Source organism: Lonchura striata, chromosome 10 (genome assembly GCF_050655825.1).
Source record: "Lonchura striata isolate lonStrDom1 chromosome 10, ASM5065582v1, whole genome shotgun sequence".
NCBI lineage: Eukaryota > Metazoa > Chordata > Aves > Passeriformes > Estrildidae > Lonchura > Lonchura striata.
The window spans coordinates 14,160,309-14,178,153 of record NC_140712.1 but is presented as its reverse complement, the minus strand read 5'-3'; the positions used below and the strand labels follow the sequence as shown (position 1 = coordinate 14,178,153).

Here is a 17,845-nt window from a genome sequence, read left to right as displayed (position 1 = left end):
AGGACCTGCTGGGAAGAAATTTTCTGTCCTGCAGCCTTGCAATTATTATAATTTATCATTGTGAATTGGCAGAAATTAACTGGAGGAAATGAGAACAGAAAAATGGCTGCAGTTCTGTCTGAAACGTTAAGAAGTGGCAGAGTAGTCAGCTGTAGGCAGATGGAATCTGTAGAGGTAATTGTCACTCAGTGCCAAGGCTGCACGGAGTAGATCTGCATTTATTCAGCTGTGCAGGTAATTAGCAGAAGTGCTCATCTTTTCTGCCCTCTAAACAAATGGCACTGTGTACATCTATAGGAAGGAAGTTGATGCAGGCATTTTTGTTGCTACTGCAGTTTCTAGAAATCGAAAGTGAATTCCTTGCTCCTTAAATTGAATAATTAATTCATAAAGCAGGAAATCATCTTTCCTGTGTGCCAAACTAGTGTTCAGCTGATTGACTTTATTCCTGAAGGTGTCACCCCTTCATTCATGAGATGGTGAGAATCATTCTGCTGTGGCAATGCATGAATCTGACAGCCAGAATGTTCCTTTGCTGAAAATGTAGAGGGAGGATCTCAAGTTACCTCTGAACAGGACTTCATTGTGCTTTACAATTCTGCTTTACAATTCTGCTTCTAGGCACTGCAGGGCTGTGCTGGTGCTGTTTGATGGACCTGCTCTTGCTCTGCATGTTCCCCTCCAGGCAGCATCACTTGTAGCACTGTTACTGTGATTGGGAATCTCCCTGTGCGTTTCGCTGTACATTTGGAGAGGGGAGTGATGACTCCCCACTGTACCTTGCTTGCTTCATTGGCCAGAGTTGGCATAAGCTTTTACCCACATGTTTTTTAATCATGAGGGGAAAAAATATCACCCTGAGGAGCACTTTTTTTTTCTCCAGTGGGATGCACCTCATCCTGTACAACTTGTTGGCATTATAAGGACTTAGAGGCATTATTTTTATCTTTTGGAGATAAATAGAATGCCATCATATTCAATAAGACATCAGATCACATAACTTAGATGCTTTACACATACTGCAATTTTCTCTGACATATAGTATGAACCTTCCAGAGATCAGACTATAAAGCCCGTATTTAAATCACTGCTGAATGCAGACTCACCTGGAGATTTTGCATATGAGGCATGAAAGCAGGAGAAATTAATCAAAGCATATGAAGCCAGGAAGAAATTGGAGATGATGGGAGCTATGGTATTCAGTTCAGCTGCAAGATACATACACAAGTTAGACAGAGGCACCACTTTCCTGGACTGTTGGCTAGCTGTTTCATTAATGCATTAAATCTGAACATTGTCTGCATTTATCATCTAGGGAGAGCTTGGGTATTTTCCTATCTTATTAATTTAAGGCCACCTTAATCTACCTTCATTCATATTAATTATGTCTGTTAATCCTGATTTTAATAGCGTTATGTGCTATGCAATGTTATACTTGATACTGTGATTCAGCATGCTGTCTCTTAATGATGTAGATCTGATGTAAAGCTCAGAATTTTAAATACATAACTGGCAGGATGGATGCATTTAAAAAATTTGCAGTTCTCACTTAGTGGGAATCTGAATTCTCTACTACACATCCTATTTACTTAGTGTAAGACAGTTTGAATTTCAAATCTTGGAAAAATTGATAATAATCCCTGCAACCCTAAATGTGGTAGCTGGGATTTTCTTTCTCCAGTGCCGGTAAACTGGGATTTGCTTTGGAGCTGACTGTGAGAAAGGCTTGGGCAGAATAGGCTTCCTAATTATCTCAAAATTATCTCAGAGCTATGTGCAGTTTAAACTGGAAAACCATTTTCAAAGATTGTGACTTTGCCTTATCTGACAGAGTCCTAAGCACTGCCCTCTTACAGCAGAGTGAACAGGAATTGCAGCTACTCTGCATCTTGGAAAGTGAGGTGGTGGTATGTCGCTGGAATCCCCAATAGTTTCTTTTTGCTTTCATTAAGAACAGTGGAATTGCTACTAGGTCTTGGAGCATGCTTATGTCAGAGCTTAGCCGACTGGGAATTTTCCAAACCATGGCTACTAATTGTATTATAGTATCAGTTTGTATAATTTCAGAACATGACAGTATAGCAGCTGTGTAATGTTATACAAACCAATCAAAATGAATGCCATGGCGATCACAAAAGTGAGGACATATCCCCTGATAGGCTCGTTGTTTTTTCCATATCCTTTCGCAAAGAATTCTAGCCCTTTGTAGACGTTGTCCTTGCAAAGAGCCTGGTAAGAAAATCAGCACAGAACTCTATTAACAGCACTTTCTTGCACCAGAAGTCACTGTCTGTGAGTGGCAGCATGGTAGGCTTTTGCTAAACAAAAGTTAAATCTCAGTGTTTCTAGTTTATCAACTCTTGTGGCATGTGAACATTTAAATAAGGTAAGACAACGTGCTATTATCTTATTGTATCACGGGAAATAGAATCACAGGCATTTAATGCTTATTCAGTGTTTTAAAAGAAAAAGGTAATTAAATAGCTAATTAGAGTCTAAATTGGGAGAAGCTGAAGCATAAGTCAGTGGCTTGGTGTAATTTGTATAGCTTATCTCTCCCATGCCCTCTGCTCCCAGTCTGTCCACGTTGCTGCTGCCCAGACAGCTTCTGGACAGCCTGTTAAGAGCACACCTGACAGCACCTGAATCTCATGGACCTGAGGGCTCCTCTTGCTCCTGTGCCTACAGGTTGCTTTTTGTAAGAAGACAGAAGTGGTCCTGAAGTACCCTTGAAGCTATTTATGACAGGCACATGAGTATCCCCTGCTCCTGCAGCAAAGCTGAGCTCTGACCAAAGGAACATTATCACCCTTGTATGATGATAAGACCTGTCTTTTTCTGCTGAAAAACATTCTACAGATTGTTTTCCCTGCCTCTTCCTGCCAAAGTGTTGGTCTTGCTAAATATACATTATATTTGCCACACTGATCAACTTTGTCTCTGAAGTAAAACCAAGTATAAGGAAATGTTACTTTAATTTTACCTGGAAAACTTTGGGTGCGCTGACAAGAGATGCTAGAGCTGATGACAGAGTAGCTGAGAAGATGCCAGCTGTGATGAGAGGACCAAAGCCAGACACCATGCTCATCACCTTTAGGAAAAAAATGAAGGTAAAAAGAATAGGCTTGCATTTGGATGTGGTTTTTAATGACAAACCCATTCAAATGCTCTATGTGTTTCTGCTTTTCATGGTTTTAAATTTCATCTGCTACAAACTGTACTATTATTTCTGGTTTAGTTAAAAGCAATGGAGGCAAAGCTAAATTTTTATTCAAATATGCAGCTGTCTGCTGGGGCAGATGAGTACTCTGAGATTTCCTCACTGCCTTTACTAACTGATTGCTGTAACAGCCTCTACTTGATGAGTAAATAGTCAGCTTGTAGCAGACAAGAAAATGGAAATGGCAGGAAAAAGCACCAATGTATGAAATGTGGTTGGAGCTACTTTATTTTGTTTGGGTTGGTTTTTTTTTTCCCTTGACTATTTAATATGGCTAAAAAGAGAGAAAATGCCTGATGTAACTGCAGTGCTGCAAACAGTAATGATGGTCAGTGTCAGGCCAGGAGTGCTGGGCTGGCCTCAGGGACTACTGAAGAGAAAAGGCTGTGGAGAAGCACCAGAGAAGGGAACTAAAAGATGGATGGGTGTGATTGGTGGTGTGTGGGCAGTGATTCAGGAGCGAAACTGGTGAATCCTGAAGATTTGTCAGATGCAGTCATACCATTTTATGGCTCTAGTCTGGCAGGGGTAAATGCAAGAAGTGGAAGTTTGTCTGGCTGTCGTGAGGTCCCAATTTTAAGGGGTGCCCTTAGTGTGGGCAGCTGAACTGAGGTGGGAGTAAGGATGGTAAATGATCAAGGAAGGAAGGGAAAGTAGTCCATGAAAGGGACAGCATATCTCTTTCAAGGTGGTTACCCAGCCCTGTCATTTAGCAGAGCCAGCTGGGAAAAAAGCGAGTGACTTTTAAAAGCTACAAATGACTTGTTGAAAAGCATGTGTAGGTGGGTGGTGAATTCTTCTCACTGCCCATGAAGCACAGGGGCTGAACAGAGATCTGGGACCTGTGGTTGTCAGGCTAAGAACTGCTTTACTTTGATGCTTAGCCTAAGCTTTATTTTGAAGAATAAAAATGGCAGACAGTATCTGGCCTAGGAGAAAGAATCCATTACTTCCCACTTGATTTTTTGCTCTACTATTTTTGGATACTTTTTTAAAAGAAGTCAGAACTCTGGTTTTTATACTGTGACACAACCCTTTAACTGTGACCACAGCACCCCTGAGGTAAAATCACATCCATGTGTCAAGAGCAGTGAGGTGAGTTCCTCATCTAACAGGAGTTCCTGAGGTCTCTCTTAAGTCTGGGCTTTCAGTTTGAAGATATTACAACATATACTGCTGCATGGTACTAGTTAAAAGAGGAGATAAGGCCTTACCAGAGTGTTAGGAAGGCTAGTGATGGGCAGCGTGAAGGTAAATGTGAAATGCAGGGAATTTTTGTCTCTCATCATTCCCATAGTTTACTTTTTTAGATAAAAGTGGTTGTCCTGTTGTAGTTGTCTGCAAATAATGGTTTTGCACTTTTGTACTTAAGTATTCGTGTATTGCTTTTCATGCTAATATATGCTTATATGCTAATACATATTATCTGACTAAAACCTGAAAATTATTCATCAGCCCATAATCACATGGCTGACTTGCACATCTGGAAAAATCATAGCCTAGGCCACAGGCAGATGATCCATTGCAGCTCATTCCAGGTACAATTGTATCATTGACGTTCCCGGTAGCATCTCTTACAACACAGGAGGCTGTGGAAAAAATGATATATTGTAATTTTGCTTCCTTGTGACTTTGAAAGAATATTCTTGCCACTCTTTGACTCCTAAATTGCACACTTTTTGTACAACTGCTGCCTTAGACTCATCCCAAAGAGCAACATTTCATGTTGGGCAGGGATTTACTTTCATGTACTATGACTGAGTTTCTCATGGTGTCTGTAAGCAAATATTTGCTTCTGTTGCTTTTAAAATCATCAGCTAATTAACTAATAAGGATTAGCATATTTCTAAGATTAGAGACCCAGACAGAGATCAACAATAAATTGACTAACTCAGAAGTCTTTTGGCTTTCTGTTACCACTTTAAAAGTGCCAGTATTCAGAGCAAACAATTTATAAAGTAAAGTGAATTTATAAAAGAAAGGGAAGAATGACTACTTCAATTTCAATTGCAGGGCAAAATTTGATCCAAATAATACAATGTCCTGAGCTGAGGCTTGAGTCAAGTATTCTACCTTATGCATGAAGTTCAAAAACCACAGAAGTTAAGAAGACTTGAGAGTCATTTCCCAGAAAAGGGAGATCTCTGCAGGGCTTTCTTGTGATATTGGGGTATTTGCTTACAAGTCTGTTGCTTACAGCTCTTTCTTACAATACTATTAAATACAAATGGATTTTTTTTCTTTTTTGACCAGAGAGTTATTGTATGCTTGTAATGAGAATTTAACTACGTAATTCTCCAACACAGTTCATGGTTTCAGTTCAGGCCTCTTTCACTCATGCCCATTTTGTTACCTCACAGCCCACTACTGTAGAACGTGTAGTTGTATAGTTCCTTTGAGAAAGGCAACTGATTTCTGTCTTTGACTTATAATGTACAAAATGTGTGTTTTACCCTGTTCCTATGATTCTCATGAGTGTTCAGTAAGAAGACAAGCAGAAGAATGTGAAATTTCAATGTGAACCAGGAACAAAAGATCACCAGATTGATCAGAGGTTCCTTTGATCTTTATTATGCTAATGGATACTATATGCTGGTGGTCTTTGTCACTGAATCTTATGCAAAAATGACCATACAAATTGCCTGAAGGTCCAGCTGCCAAATGGGGACTTTTGTTTCTACTGATTGCTGCTTTTTTTTTAACCACTGTTTTGACATGCTGTAGAATCAAAACTACTGTCTCTCTACATAATAAATCCATGGCATGAAAAAGCAGTGAGGCTAATAATTCATTTGCATGCCAAGCTTTCAAACTTAACTATACAAGTGAAGCAGAGGTTCTGTACTTACCTGCACAGATTGCAACAGCAATGTAAGCAATTGTGGTGATCAGAATGGCCAGCATTGTTCCCTGGGGTATGGCACTTTGTGGGTCCTTAAAGAAAGCAGTGACACAAGAAACACTGTGAGTTGGTGTGCTGCAGCCTGATTGCATTTGCATGCTGGCAGTTCTGCCACTGTGGTAGGAAGATACCCCAGAGAGCAGATTTTTATCACTCTGACCTGAGCCAACATTTCTGGTCCCAGCATGCAGGCACAGCACAGCTCCTGTGGTGCAGCACTCCTACCCTGCACATAGGAAGGATGTTCTGCACGAGCAGACTCACATTTATACCAACAGAATTGTCCTGAGGTCTGTGTTTCTTGAGCTCCAAATTCTCTTTACATTGCAATTGGCTTTATTTTAATGTTTGATGATGTAGTGGGTAAATAGTTACTGAACTATCAGACCCTTTTGGATGACAAGATGGGACCATTTTTGGTTAATTGGCAAGACAGATGTAGTCACCCTGTACAGAATCCAGCACTTCTGTGCTTTGCAAGCAGTAATTGTTAGTTGGGTCTTCAAAACAGCTACTTTCTTTCACTGTATTGACTGAATTTAGGTAATTTAATGAGGCTGTGTTATAATGTTTACAGACTTCTTCTACAGGCTCATAACAGTATCAGCTTTGATAATGCAAGTGTAAGTATGAGTTCAAAGATCTGTACTGTACATTTTGAAGGGATTTTTAATGCTAGATAATCTTACAATTTAGTCTGCATTTGTTTATGCTAGGAAGAATTTATTATGAATTTTCTTCTTAAGTTGATTTAGCATAGTTCTTTTTAAATCAAAGGTTTGGTGAATGCATTTGAAGTCACAGACTCTTGTTGCAGGGTAAAAAATCAAAATACAAATTTGGAGTTTATTGTGAAGTATACATGAGTTGCATAACTGAATTAGTAATTAATATAATTTTTAAACGAGGTAAGGATTTATGGAGCTGGAAAATAATTGTGGAGTTACTTTTGCTGCATAAGAGCCTTTGCACTCAGACCATGGTGACTCTGTGCAGTTCTGATGTACGTGTTTTAGGTAATTGTTTGTGTGGAATCTTGTGGTTATCTTAAACTCTGTAACATTACAGAGGTTAACGTTTCTTACAACTTAACAATTTTTGTGTTTTATGTTTTTAAACCATGTTTTATGTTTTTAAACCCATATATACTATGCTGTTAGCACTTTAGGGGCTCAACCCCACTGAAGTCAGTAGGAAGCCCCTATTAAGCTGTCCCTATAAGCAGGCTCTGGAGTAGGACACAACTTGAGTGTGTAGTGGCTGCAGGAGCATGGACAAAGGTGTTTACAACAAATTCTAAAGAAAGTTTGATTGGTAAATTTTACACTTGTTAAGCACTCCTTAGCTTGTATTTTAGATTCTGGAGAGGCTGGTTAATTTAATTAGACTTGTCTAATGCATCTAAACATGCTCAGTGGGGAATCTGCTGCCTGGAGGATTTGATTACAGAAGTCCACTTATTGTGAGACTGAAACAACTGCAGAGATCCAATGGGGGAACTGCTTCCCTAGGTCTGCTCAGACTGTTTCAAACAGCTGATGAAAGAAGTGCTGCTGCTTTGGGAGTCTGCCATGCAGACAGAGCACCATATATGGCAAAAGAATTATTTTTGTTTGATAAAAGGATGGAGGTTGTGTGAGGCTGGTGCAGTCTCACTGGGCAGAAGTACAATGGTTTTTGTTTTTTTAATTAAAAATGGAATGTCACTGACGCTATCAGTGCCTCGGTTGCTACGTATTTTCTCTGTGCTTGGCTTGAAAAGCAGTCCTCTGAAAACAAAGGAACTGAAGCATGCAGCTCAGGGTGAGGAAGGGAAAGAGAATTGGCTCTCAGGGGTGGTAGGTTCTGGTGAACTTGTGACTGCTGTGCCAATACAGAAATTGTTGAATCCTTTAAGGTCTGCAAGGCAATGGATTTATAGGATAAGGCCAAATAACTTCATTTGACATGGTAGAGTTACCAAGCTGTGAGCCATGTCTTGTTGATGACTTTAAAAAATTTATTTATTTTGGTTGGTTTGTTTGAGTTTTTGGTTGGTTTGTTTGTTTTTGTCATGAAAACTTGAGAGCATTCAAAACTGAATCCCTGTCTTTAATTTATCCATATGTTTAGATACTGGAAATTCCATCTCCTATAACTGCTACACTGCAAGAGGAGAATGGAGAATGACATCTCCACTGATTCTTGTGAGCACAAACATGAGCTTCCCAGGTATGGTTTTTGGGAAAAACATATTTTGAAATTATATAGAAACCCAAATCTAGCTACAGTAATTTCTGTGAATACCCATAATGCATTATGAGAGGATTTGTGAATTGATGTTTTAAAATAATAAAGCAGGTACTTAAAAGAGAGAGCTTTGCTTCCCAAATTAAGACATGATTTAAAACTGAATAGAGTGTTGATTCATGATTGGTTTTCTTGTTATTTTTCCACCCTATGGCTAATATTATGAAGTTCATGAAATACATACTTTCAGATCTCCTGAGATATTGGCTCCTGCAAGAATGCCAGTAGCAGCTGGGAAAAAAATGGCAAACACTGAAAAAAATCCTTCTCCACTTCTGAAATCTGGTCCAAAGTTTTCTGCAAATATTGATGCTGAAAATAGAGTGAGAATGAAATATAAAAACAGGATTTGTTTCCAAAATTACTTAACGAAGGAGGTGAGTAAGCCAGTCTTTCACATCTGGACAACCGGGTTTGAATCTGTCTCATCACAAGCAAAGTGAATTTGATTTCCTTAGTCTGCTCCCCAGAAGGATGTGCTTGTCTGCTTCTCAGAGCTACAGACCATATTGAAGTGACAGAAGTGTCACTGCAGCACTTGCTCTTAGCTCTGTAAAGTTAAAGTTTTCCTGTGCTCTACTGATGTATAAATGACTCAAGCTGCATCTTACTGTGCTGTCAGCTGCAGCAGCAGAGGCAGATTCAAAATTAGAGATGAAATCCATTCCCTTTGTTTGCAAACTCAAACTTGGGCAGAAGATTCTGATCTTGTGACATTTTTCAGTGGAATCCTTAGCTTACTATTAAGTCAAAAGAATGCAGACATAATTTTATGATAGATAGCAAGAGCAAGGTTGCTTACCTTGGTAATTAAAAAAGCCTCTTGCCTTCTTCTCAGTGTTGGTAGGAATGACCGTCCCAATAAAGAAATTTGCAATGGCAATAAGGAGAACAATTAGAAGAATAACTTGAGCCTATTAATAGAAACAAAGAGATCATCCTGTTGTTTTTACCTGTTGCTGTGGAGATGGCTATATAGTAAGTTATCTGTATCTGTTCTCTATAAAAGGTTATTCATTTCTATAGTTTTTGAAAATACCAGGAGTCAGGATAGCTGAATCAGCTAATGACAACAGCAGATGCTTTTTACTAAGGGAAAAATGAAATATAGAGTTGTAGTTTAATTTTAGGTTAGCTTCCTTACAAGAAAAGGCAAAATGGGACAGCTAATGCATTAGTATCAAGTATGAGACATTTTTTTTTAGTTGGAGGGGGTTGTCACTTCAAAGCTTATAATATCAAATTATTTTCTGATCTCTTTTACAAGTTGTTCTAGTCTCCATCACAGCAAAAACAAGGGTCCTGTTGAACCTGATTTCTGGACCTGATTTCAGTAGCTCTATTCTACTCTCTAAAGTATTTCCATTTGAATTTGCATTCTGACCTTTTTTACAGGTGAAGGAATAGTAGAAATCATTAGAGATTAAAGAATGGGTAACAAATAGAGCACTTCTGCTGAGTAGAGCTTGAGAGAGTACAGCAATAGCACCATATTTTTATGAAACTGCATTAAAAATAAGGACAAAAGGGGCACACAGCCCAGGCTCTAAATGATGCCATGAATTATAAAAATTAATATAACCAAGCTGTCTGCAAAATCCAAGCTTACTCTTTACTTTTCAATCTATGTTCAAGGAAGCATTTAGAGTGACTTTGCTTTCATTGAATGTAATGATGAAACTGCTATTGCTTTTAGAAAGATTAAGCATAAACTGAAACTGAGTGCTTCTGAAAATTCCATCTGTTGAATAGCATTCCTCACACACTAATGCTGTAAAGCAAGTTAATATACTGTTTGCTTTTATATTTTTTAAATGTTTACCTTTGCTTCCCATTCCATGCCAGCAACAGAGATGCCAAGAAGACACACCACAGTGATGGTCCCTATGATTCTGATGTCATTGGACTCATCTACCATCAGTGTATCACTCTCCTGAAAGTGGTTAGAAATGTTATGTGAACCAGTCTTTCTCTGCTCTACTGGTGGGATCAAGTAACAAGGTGAAATAGAAAGCAGTAAGCTGTCAAAGTTTCAGAGCTTTGTGAGACCAAGTGTTTGAATGCCATGTTCCAGCTGGCTTTTTGCAGTTGGGGTTATTTGGCTAATGGGATGTCTGTTCCTATTCTGATTTCGAGATTCTTGTCAAGAAATGTATGAAATATATTCAAAAGGCAGAAGTAATGAAGAAGCACTTTGTGGCATATTTAGACAGACCAGCTTGTTCCCTGCTAAAGATCCCCCTCAAGCTTTAACAAAAACATATCACTACTTATGCAAATGCATTATGTAAAACAAACACCACCATCACCACCACCCCCCCCCCAAAAAAAGCCACACAAAACAAAACTGAGCCAATTTCATAGTATACATGAAACATCTGTATTTACCTTAAGAAGTTCTACAACTGTTTCAGCAAATCCAACTACATACATGGCAACTGCCACTGCATTCGCAAATGCAAAGATAAGTCCTATAGATCCACCAAACTCTGGGCCCAGACTTCTTGAGATAAGATAGTATGCTCCACCTGCAGACAAATGATTGTTATTTCAGCACAACTAAACTCAGCTTTTGCTTTTTTTTCCCCCGACACAACTGTTATTGGAGAAATCTGTGCTTTTAATCTCACAAATATAATCAATATTTGCCCTGCATTAATAGGGGACACTGCAAAAAAGCAATGCGTTTTACACTGGTTCTGCCTTCAGGCTTTTCAGTATGCCCTTCTATTCCAGAAATCTTTTTAATGCATATTTGCATGCAAAAGTGGACCTTGTTATAATTTTTCATGATGCACGATACAGTAACACAAAGGAAGAGAGAACTTCACTTCCAAAAAGGTTCTAACTTACATGGCCCTATCCCAATGTTAACATGAAAGGTCATGTTCTGTGGTACATTGTTTAAGTCCCTGAATCATAGTGATGCAGTGAATCTTTAATGTCTTTTGCAATTAATCTATACACATTTCAATTTGCTGTTGATCCACTGGGAGAAATCACTGCAAATATACATATTACTTGTTTGCTTATAACACAGTTATCTCAATTCCACTTATTTTTCTAATTCAAATCTGCAGATTTTTGTATTTTTCATGAGATCATATTCACTTACCTCCTCTTACTACTCCATTAGTGCAAATGGCAGACATGGAGATACCTGTCAATGTTGTTACTACTACACTCAGAGCAATAACTATGATTCCAAGACCTGAAAGATCCGAAAAAGAAAGTATATGCAAGTGTGTTCCAGTACCTGTTCTGCTTTAGGGATGTAGTAAGAACTTTCCATTTTCCACAGGGCTTAGACCAGACCAGTTAAAACTTAAAGGCTCTGAAATGCACCAAAACTTTGTTTCACAAAATACCTGATATGGAGTGTTACAGCCAAATTATTTACCCGTCTTCCAAGGAGGGGCTGAAATTTAAGGAGTGTTAAAAAGATGTCCACTGATCTGCATCAGTCTTCAAAATGACAGGAAGAGATGTCTCATGCTCAGTTTGTTGAAGAATGTCCAACCTGGAATGCTCTGAATAGGAAAGACCAGCTGAAAGGTGAAAGAATTCCATGAAAAGCCAGAGCCATCCCTTGCTCAGCAGTTGGCAGGAACATCTGAAATGTACTTCTCAGACTGAACTGAAATCTGTGCTTTATTAGAAGTGACAGCTCAAACACGCCTGAAATTGTGATGAGAGGAGGCTAGAATTTTTACCTTCCAGTTCCACTAGATGTGCCCTTTGGTTTATGGTCCCACTGGTTTGTCTCATAGGAAAATAATACATAAATACCTTCTGGGGTTTGAAAACATTAGTAACCCTAAGATTTTTACCTCCACGGACAAACCCATTAGTTGCTATTGCAGAAGTTGACAACCCAGTAATTGAGGTTACCATCGTGGCGAGAAGAATTATGATTACTCCAAGACCTGTCAGTAATAAGAAGATAAAATATTTTACTCATGTTCCATTTTTCCTACAAATCATTCTTTCTTTAAATTGAATTTTCAGGCCAGAATCAGAACAATAAACTGAAGAGATGGTTTGTTGACCACTTGCAGCTTGCAGAACATTTTCATGAAGTCCATGTCACGATAGTAAATTATTCCCATCAGTCTTCAAGCAGTGATTCTGATAGGAGTACCCTCTCCAGGACTTCTTATGATCTCCAAAGGATGGAGGAAATAAACAGGCATCCCTTCACATGGATGGTTATATCTATCTTTATCACACATCCTAGCTGTTTAAATGAAGATATAGGCACATGAACCAGAGCTCTTGTAAAAATGCAGTTGTAATTAATCAGTTAATTAAATGTTGACTCAGAGGAAGACTGACTGTTTAGGTTCACAGTGCATGAAGACAAAGAGTCTGTCAGGCAGAGGGACAAGACCTGAGTGGGAGCCTTCTACATCCTCACTTGCTAAACTGTCAAATGCTGGGCTTTCCCACTCTCTGCTCTCTGCCTCTTTCCCTGCAAAAAGTAGTTTTACTCTAACACAAAACAAACACTTGAAAATAGAAATGCTGCTTTTTAGATGCCATTTACTTCAACAAGTGACTTGTAATGTATAGTCATAGAGAACTTAGAATATCTTTCTTTTTTTTAGCTGATGTCACAATGATAATCAGATATCAGAATATCAGTGACAGGTGATTAATTATAGGTAACTGAGTTTCAGTGTAAGACTGAAATCTGAGAATGTTTCCAGTCTTTGGCTATATGGCTGGGTTTCTTTCAACTTTGTAAAACTGCTAGAAACTATATGAGCAGGATGTGCTTTGTATGAGTTAATCATAGAAGCTTTGGTTTGAAGTGATTTTGGAAGGTCTGTAGCTCAGCCTCCTGGTCATAGCAGAACTGCTGCCAACACAGGATTAAATCAGTGATGACCTTGGCTAGCTGGCTCTTGAAAACCTCCATGGATAAAGATCCCACAGCCTCTTTGGATTACATGTTCTAGGGCTAGACTATCTGCCCAATAAAATATGCACAAACTGCACCTCCCAAGGTACAATTGCAGCTGTTGCTGTTACATTTATGGCACTACCTAGAGGAGTTTGTCTCTGTAGTTCCAGATCTCCTTTTTGTTTCAAGTCGGGTAAAGAAAAAATATAATGTTTTTCTCTCAACTTTACTGCTTTTATTCTTATTTCTATCTATGAGAATGGAGGGAGAAAACCAGGAAAAAAAACTAAAGAATTACAGTTTAGTGCCAAGCATGGAAGCTGTTCTTGGTTTTATCTGAACTTGCTAAGGCATATGCAGTATCTGTCTTTTTTCCATAGGGTACATGGGCATTCAGTGTGGAAGTGGAGAATATGCATTGCTTGTAGCTGTATTTATTGGCCAGGGCTCATCCAAATTGAAACTTAGATCCTAGAATTGACATTGAGCTAGAAGCACTACAAACTTATTGATTTATCTGCTGTATTTCTACCATCTGACTTACAGATCAGATTTCTACCATCTGACTTACAGTTCAGTTCATACTGGATGGTTATAGACATCCAGTCCCTGAATTAATGTTCTTTGCTGCTTAAATTATAGCCATGTTATCACAATCTTTTAAGATAAAGCAATGTAATGTGTGAGCCATAAATGATATTTAACATAGTGTAGGATATTTAAAGTGATTTGAGCCTCTAATAAATCATGTTTATCTTACTATAATTAGTTATGCAAGTGTTTTATGTGCACATCTGAATAAAAAAATCCAAATTGTCATTTCTTTTGGTCAGCTACTATTGAGCAGGATGTGCTTTGAAGGATATTGTCCAACCATGCAAATTTTGTGTCTGAGAAGTGACTTTAAGAGCTGTTAACTTTTAAATTGAGTAAGTTGGACACATAATTCTCAAAGCAGTTTTAAAATTATTTGCTAAGTATATGTAAACATCCTAAGGATACTTTTCAGGGATGTCCTATTGCATTTCACAATTCATATTGTTAACATGTATGTGATAAATAGGGTCATATATTTTGCTAATCTGATGCAGCATTTTCATGGGAAGGCTTTAATGATAATTTAAAAAAAATATTTTAGCATTTAAGAAGAAAAGTGCATAAAGTGAAGTGTCTCAACCAAAATAGCATTGTAATATAATATAACGTAACAAAATTTTAATATTTGGGGCCAGATTTTCAGGTAGCATAAACTTGGTTTTCCCTGCCTTTGTCTAACCATTCCATGTACAGGCACAAATACAAATTTCAGAGAGTCCAAAGATATTAGGTGGAAATAGCAGACTAGTTTTGGACCTGGAATCTTGTTAGAACCATACTGTCCCTTTTTTTTTTTTTTTTTTTTTTTTTCCTAGCTGATGATAGCCAGAGAACCTTGCAGAATCCTATTTTTTGCCCAAGACAGCCTATCAGAGTATGGAAATAATTGGGTTGTCTCTCTTTGGCCCTCTAATGATGGGGATGTAAATGGTGCCCAGATGGTGGTTTAACTGTCTCATTTAATTTCCACGTTAGGAGCAGTACCTGGTGAAATCCCTGAGCCTTGGTGATGATGAGTTTCTATCACTGTTCTCCTTAAGCAGCTTGGCTGGGGACTTAAAGCTTATTGCTTATAAGGCATTCCAAAAAATGCATTGAGAAATTATTCAAATGGAATTTGACATCTCATTTTCAAAAGTAAAAGTAACCCCCTTGCATAGCACATGCAATTTAAAAAAGCAACAGCAGAGCAATAAACTGTAAGAAAGAAGAGCCTGCTTACCAATGAGTTAAAATGGTAAAATTAAAACTGAAAGCAGAAAAGTTGTAACTGATGTTGGTGCAAATTAATGCTAAAATCTGATTAAAGTTTAGATTGAAAACCAGGCATATGGCTCCTAAGTAAGTTGTTCCAAAATGAATTACTCTTGCCTATGGCTATTCTCACACCTCAAAACAAAGTAATACTTCTTGATGATCTCAATAAGTTACTAAACTGCCCTTAAAAACTAATTTTGCATGAAACCCTAGAGCAAAGTCTTGGCAATATTAAGATGCAGAATTTTCATGGCAAGGCATATAGTTATGAGTGCCCTGGGCTGTATGTGCTCATTTGGTATGCATCATAAAATCAGAAAGCACCCTTTTGTCAGGCACAGTGCTGGAGCCATGCGTGGAGCGCTGCAGAAGTAGTTAAGTTCTTCCGCTTAGTTCTAGATCTTTTATTGTTGGGCTGTTTTTTCTTTTCCTATTTGTGTCTCTGTAAGTTTGTGATTTTTTTTTTTTTCTTAATAAGTGGTTGATTTGTTATTTTTTATTAAAAGCTCAGTCTTGCTCAAGTGAAACTTGAAGCTACTACTTTTTTATTGGAAATGAGATTTCATGCAAAATTTTGGAAATGTTTCATTTCACATCAATTGACAAGGACATAAATGATAGTTATATTCAATCTGATTTTGAGTTCTGACTTTTATTGAAGTCCAGCAGAGCTGACATCCCTTAATATTACTGACTATTTCCATTCTGTGAACATCCAAGCTGGACTACTTGCCATCCTGCCTTTGCTGTTTTTTATAACATCTGGGTGCCAGTCAAAGATCAGGGTCCCATTGGTCTAATTGTGTGATCAGGGATCGCAGAGGGAACTGCCTGGGCAGCTCAGGTTTCTGTGCTTCCCCAGAGCAGTCGCTCTGAAAAGGGAGTTGCAGCAGCCAGCTGTGGGATATTGCACCTTGCTGAGCTGCTCCTGCAGTGTTGGGAGCACTTCCCTCTCACTGGTTTCACGGAACACTCTACAATATACTGGATGGAGGCCTCGGAGCCCAGTCTCCCAGGGATCTGGAATTTGGATTAATTAAATTGCACAATGAAGAAGCAAAGATACAGCACACAATGAAATGTACTTATTTCATTTATATGAAAGCTGTAGCAGAGTTTTTAAAACTTAGTCTTTCATAGTACACTAGTATCAAGTGCTGTTCTGTAGTTAAAAATAACAAAATCCTGATGAGATGAGACTTCCTTCCAGTACTGTTTTCATCTTGGCAGAGAAGTGTGAAGAAGTGTTGTTTATAATATGTAGATGACAAGGTTTGGGTTTCACAGATAAGCAAAGTGTGAACTCTTAAAGGTTAACTCTGTACGCACATATTAGATATTGGCCCGAGTCATAAAGTTTACATCTGTTACAGGATCTAAATACAAATTTCACTAAAGCTCAGAAATATTCAAATGTGATGATCATATGCATAGTTAACAGATCTATGCCTCTAAGCAGTAATTTGGCTATGAGTCTGGAAAATTCCAATAGTTTGGAGGATTAATGTCTTTTTACCCTGGCAAGCATTTGAAAACATTATTTAGTTTAACATGCAAACGCACATCTCAGATTATATATTAATCATGATCATGTATAGTTTATCCTCTTTATCCCTTTCACTGTGGAAAATGATATTGAATAAGATACATACCAATTCCTGCTTGACCTACAATCCAGGAAAGACGAATAAAGAGCATCACACCCCAGATATTAAGCATGCATCTTACCTAGGTTTTAAAGAAAAATAACTGCATTAATTCAAGGTTGAAAGTAATGTTTAAAACCAGAAGGGTGATACAGTGCATTTCACCCCAAACATCCCTGAAATCTGCCTCCCTCTCTTAATTCTTCAAAGACTTAAGTGTAACAGAACTGATTTTCTTTTCTTTTAATTATCTTTTTAGAAATGCAGGTAAGTTTCTCACCAGCACACCCTTTACCCATCCGAACTTGACAAATCCTGTTTTGTTTTCCTCGTCCTTGCTGCCTGCTGTCTCATCTCCAGCAGTGCTTTCTCCATTCGCCACTCTCTCGACTGAGCCGGTGCTCACAGCAATGTTCTGGAGGATCACACACAAAACAATTACATTTTGTGGGCCAGGCAGAGGACACCTGGCTGCATAAGGGAGACAGAAAAGAATTGCAAAGATCACATTTTACAATCACTGGAGTAGAGAGCAATATTCTGCTCACACAAGGCATCAGCAGGTAGGCTTGCTAACAAGGAGAGGAGATGAAAGAATCACTTAAGGAGAGTAAATAAATTACTACCTGATCTGATACTACCCTGTTTTTATTGTAAGCTATTCCACATATATGTTGTTTTGACATGTTAGTAGAGCATCTAACATAATGAAGGTCTTGTGGTTGGCCTCTGCATTCTCTTGCAAAAATTTATGAATAACACTAAGTGTAGAAATGGGGATAATTGCTAACAGTAAAAGAGATCTGAGTGCAGCCTGGTTAAATTCTGTGATGAAATCTAGTGTTTCCTATTGAATGAAGTACAAACATAACTGCAGCAGCAGATGTGTAACATATTCCTGAAAACAATTAGAGAAATACCAGTGAAATGTAGAAATTATATAATCTTTTCTGTGGCTTAGCCACAACTGGTGTCATAGTAGATAGGATTAAGAATTGCCATATTTATGTTGCAACCAGAGTAAGTAG

At 38.2% G+C, this 17,845-nt stretch overlaps 1 protein-coding gene and 1 long non-coding RNA gene across 5 annotated transcripts in view; one reads left to right on the top strand and one right to left on the bottom strand.

Moving 5' to 3' along the window:
• Positions 1-10,735, top strand: part of LOC144246950 (uncharacterized) — a 34,802-nt gene extending 24,067 nt beyond the window's left edge. The window contains exons 4-6 of the long non-coding RNA XR_014957521.1: positions 8,235-8,333; positions 8,602-8,788; positions 10,257-10,735. This is a non-coding gene — a long non-coding RNA (uncharacterized LOC144246950). The remainder of the gene's footprint in view (positions 1-8,234; positions 8,334-8,601; positions 8,789-10,256) is intronic.
• SLC12A1 (solute carrier family 12 member 1) overlaps positions 1-17,845 on the bottom strand; it is a 44,891-nt gene that overhangs the window by 21,216 nt on the left and 5,830 nt on the right. For 2 of the 4 annotated variants that reach the window (XM_085588284.1, XM_085588283.1), the window contains exons 3-14: positions 17,098-17,232; positions 16,824-16,899; positions 12,242-12,337; positions 10,800-10,939; positions 10,234-10,344; positions 9,214-9,325; positions 8,596-8,723; positions 6,070-6,154; positions 4,658-4,809; positions 2,984-3,091; positions 2,106-2,229; positions 1,107-1,208 (exon numbers count right to left, since the gene is read on the bottom strand). In XM_085588284.1, coding sequence (XP_085444410.1) covers positions 1,107-1,208; positions 2,106-2,229; positions 2,984-3,091; positions 4,658-4,809; positions 6,070-6,154; positions 8,596-8,723; positions 9,214-9,325; positions 10,234-10,344; positions 10,800-10,939; positions 12,242-12,337; positions 16,824-16,899; positions 17,098-17,232 — 1,369 coding nt within the window. Of the gene's footprint in view, positions 1-1,106; positions 1,209-2,105; positions 2,230-2,983; positions 3,092-4,657; positions 4,810-6,069; positions 6,155-8,595; positions 8,724-9,213; positions 9,326-10,233; positions 10,345-10,799; positions 10,940-11,526; positions 11,623-12,241; positions 12,338-16,823; positions 16,900-17,097; positions 17,233-17,845 lie in introns of all 4 variants that reach the window. The other 2 variants (XM_077785901.2, XM_085588285.1) reach the window with 2 other exon arrangements.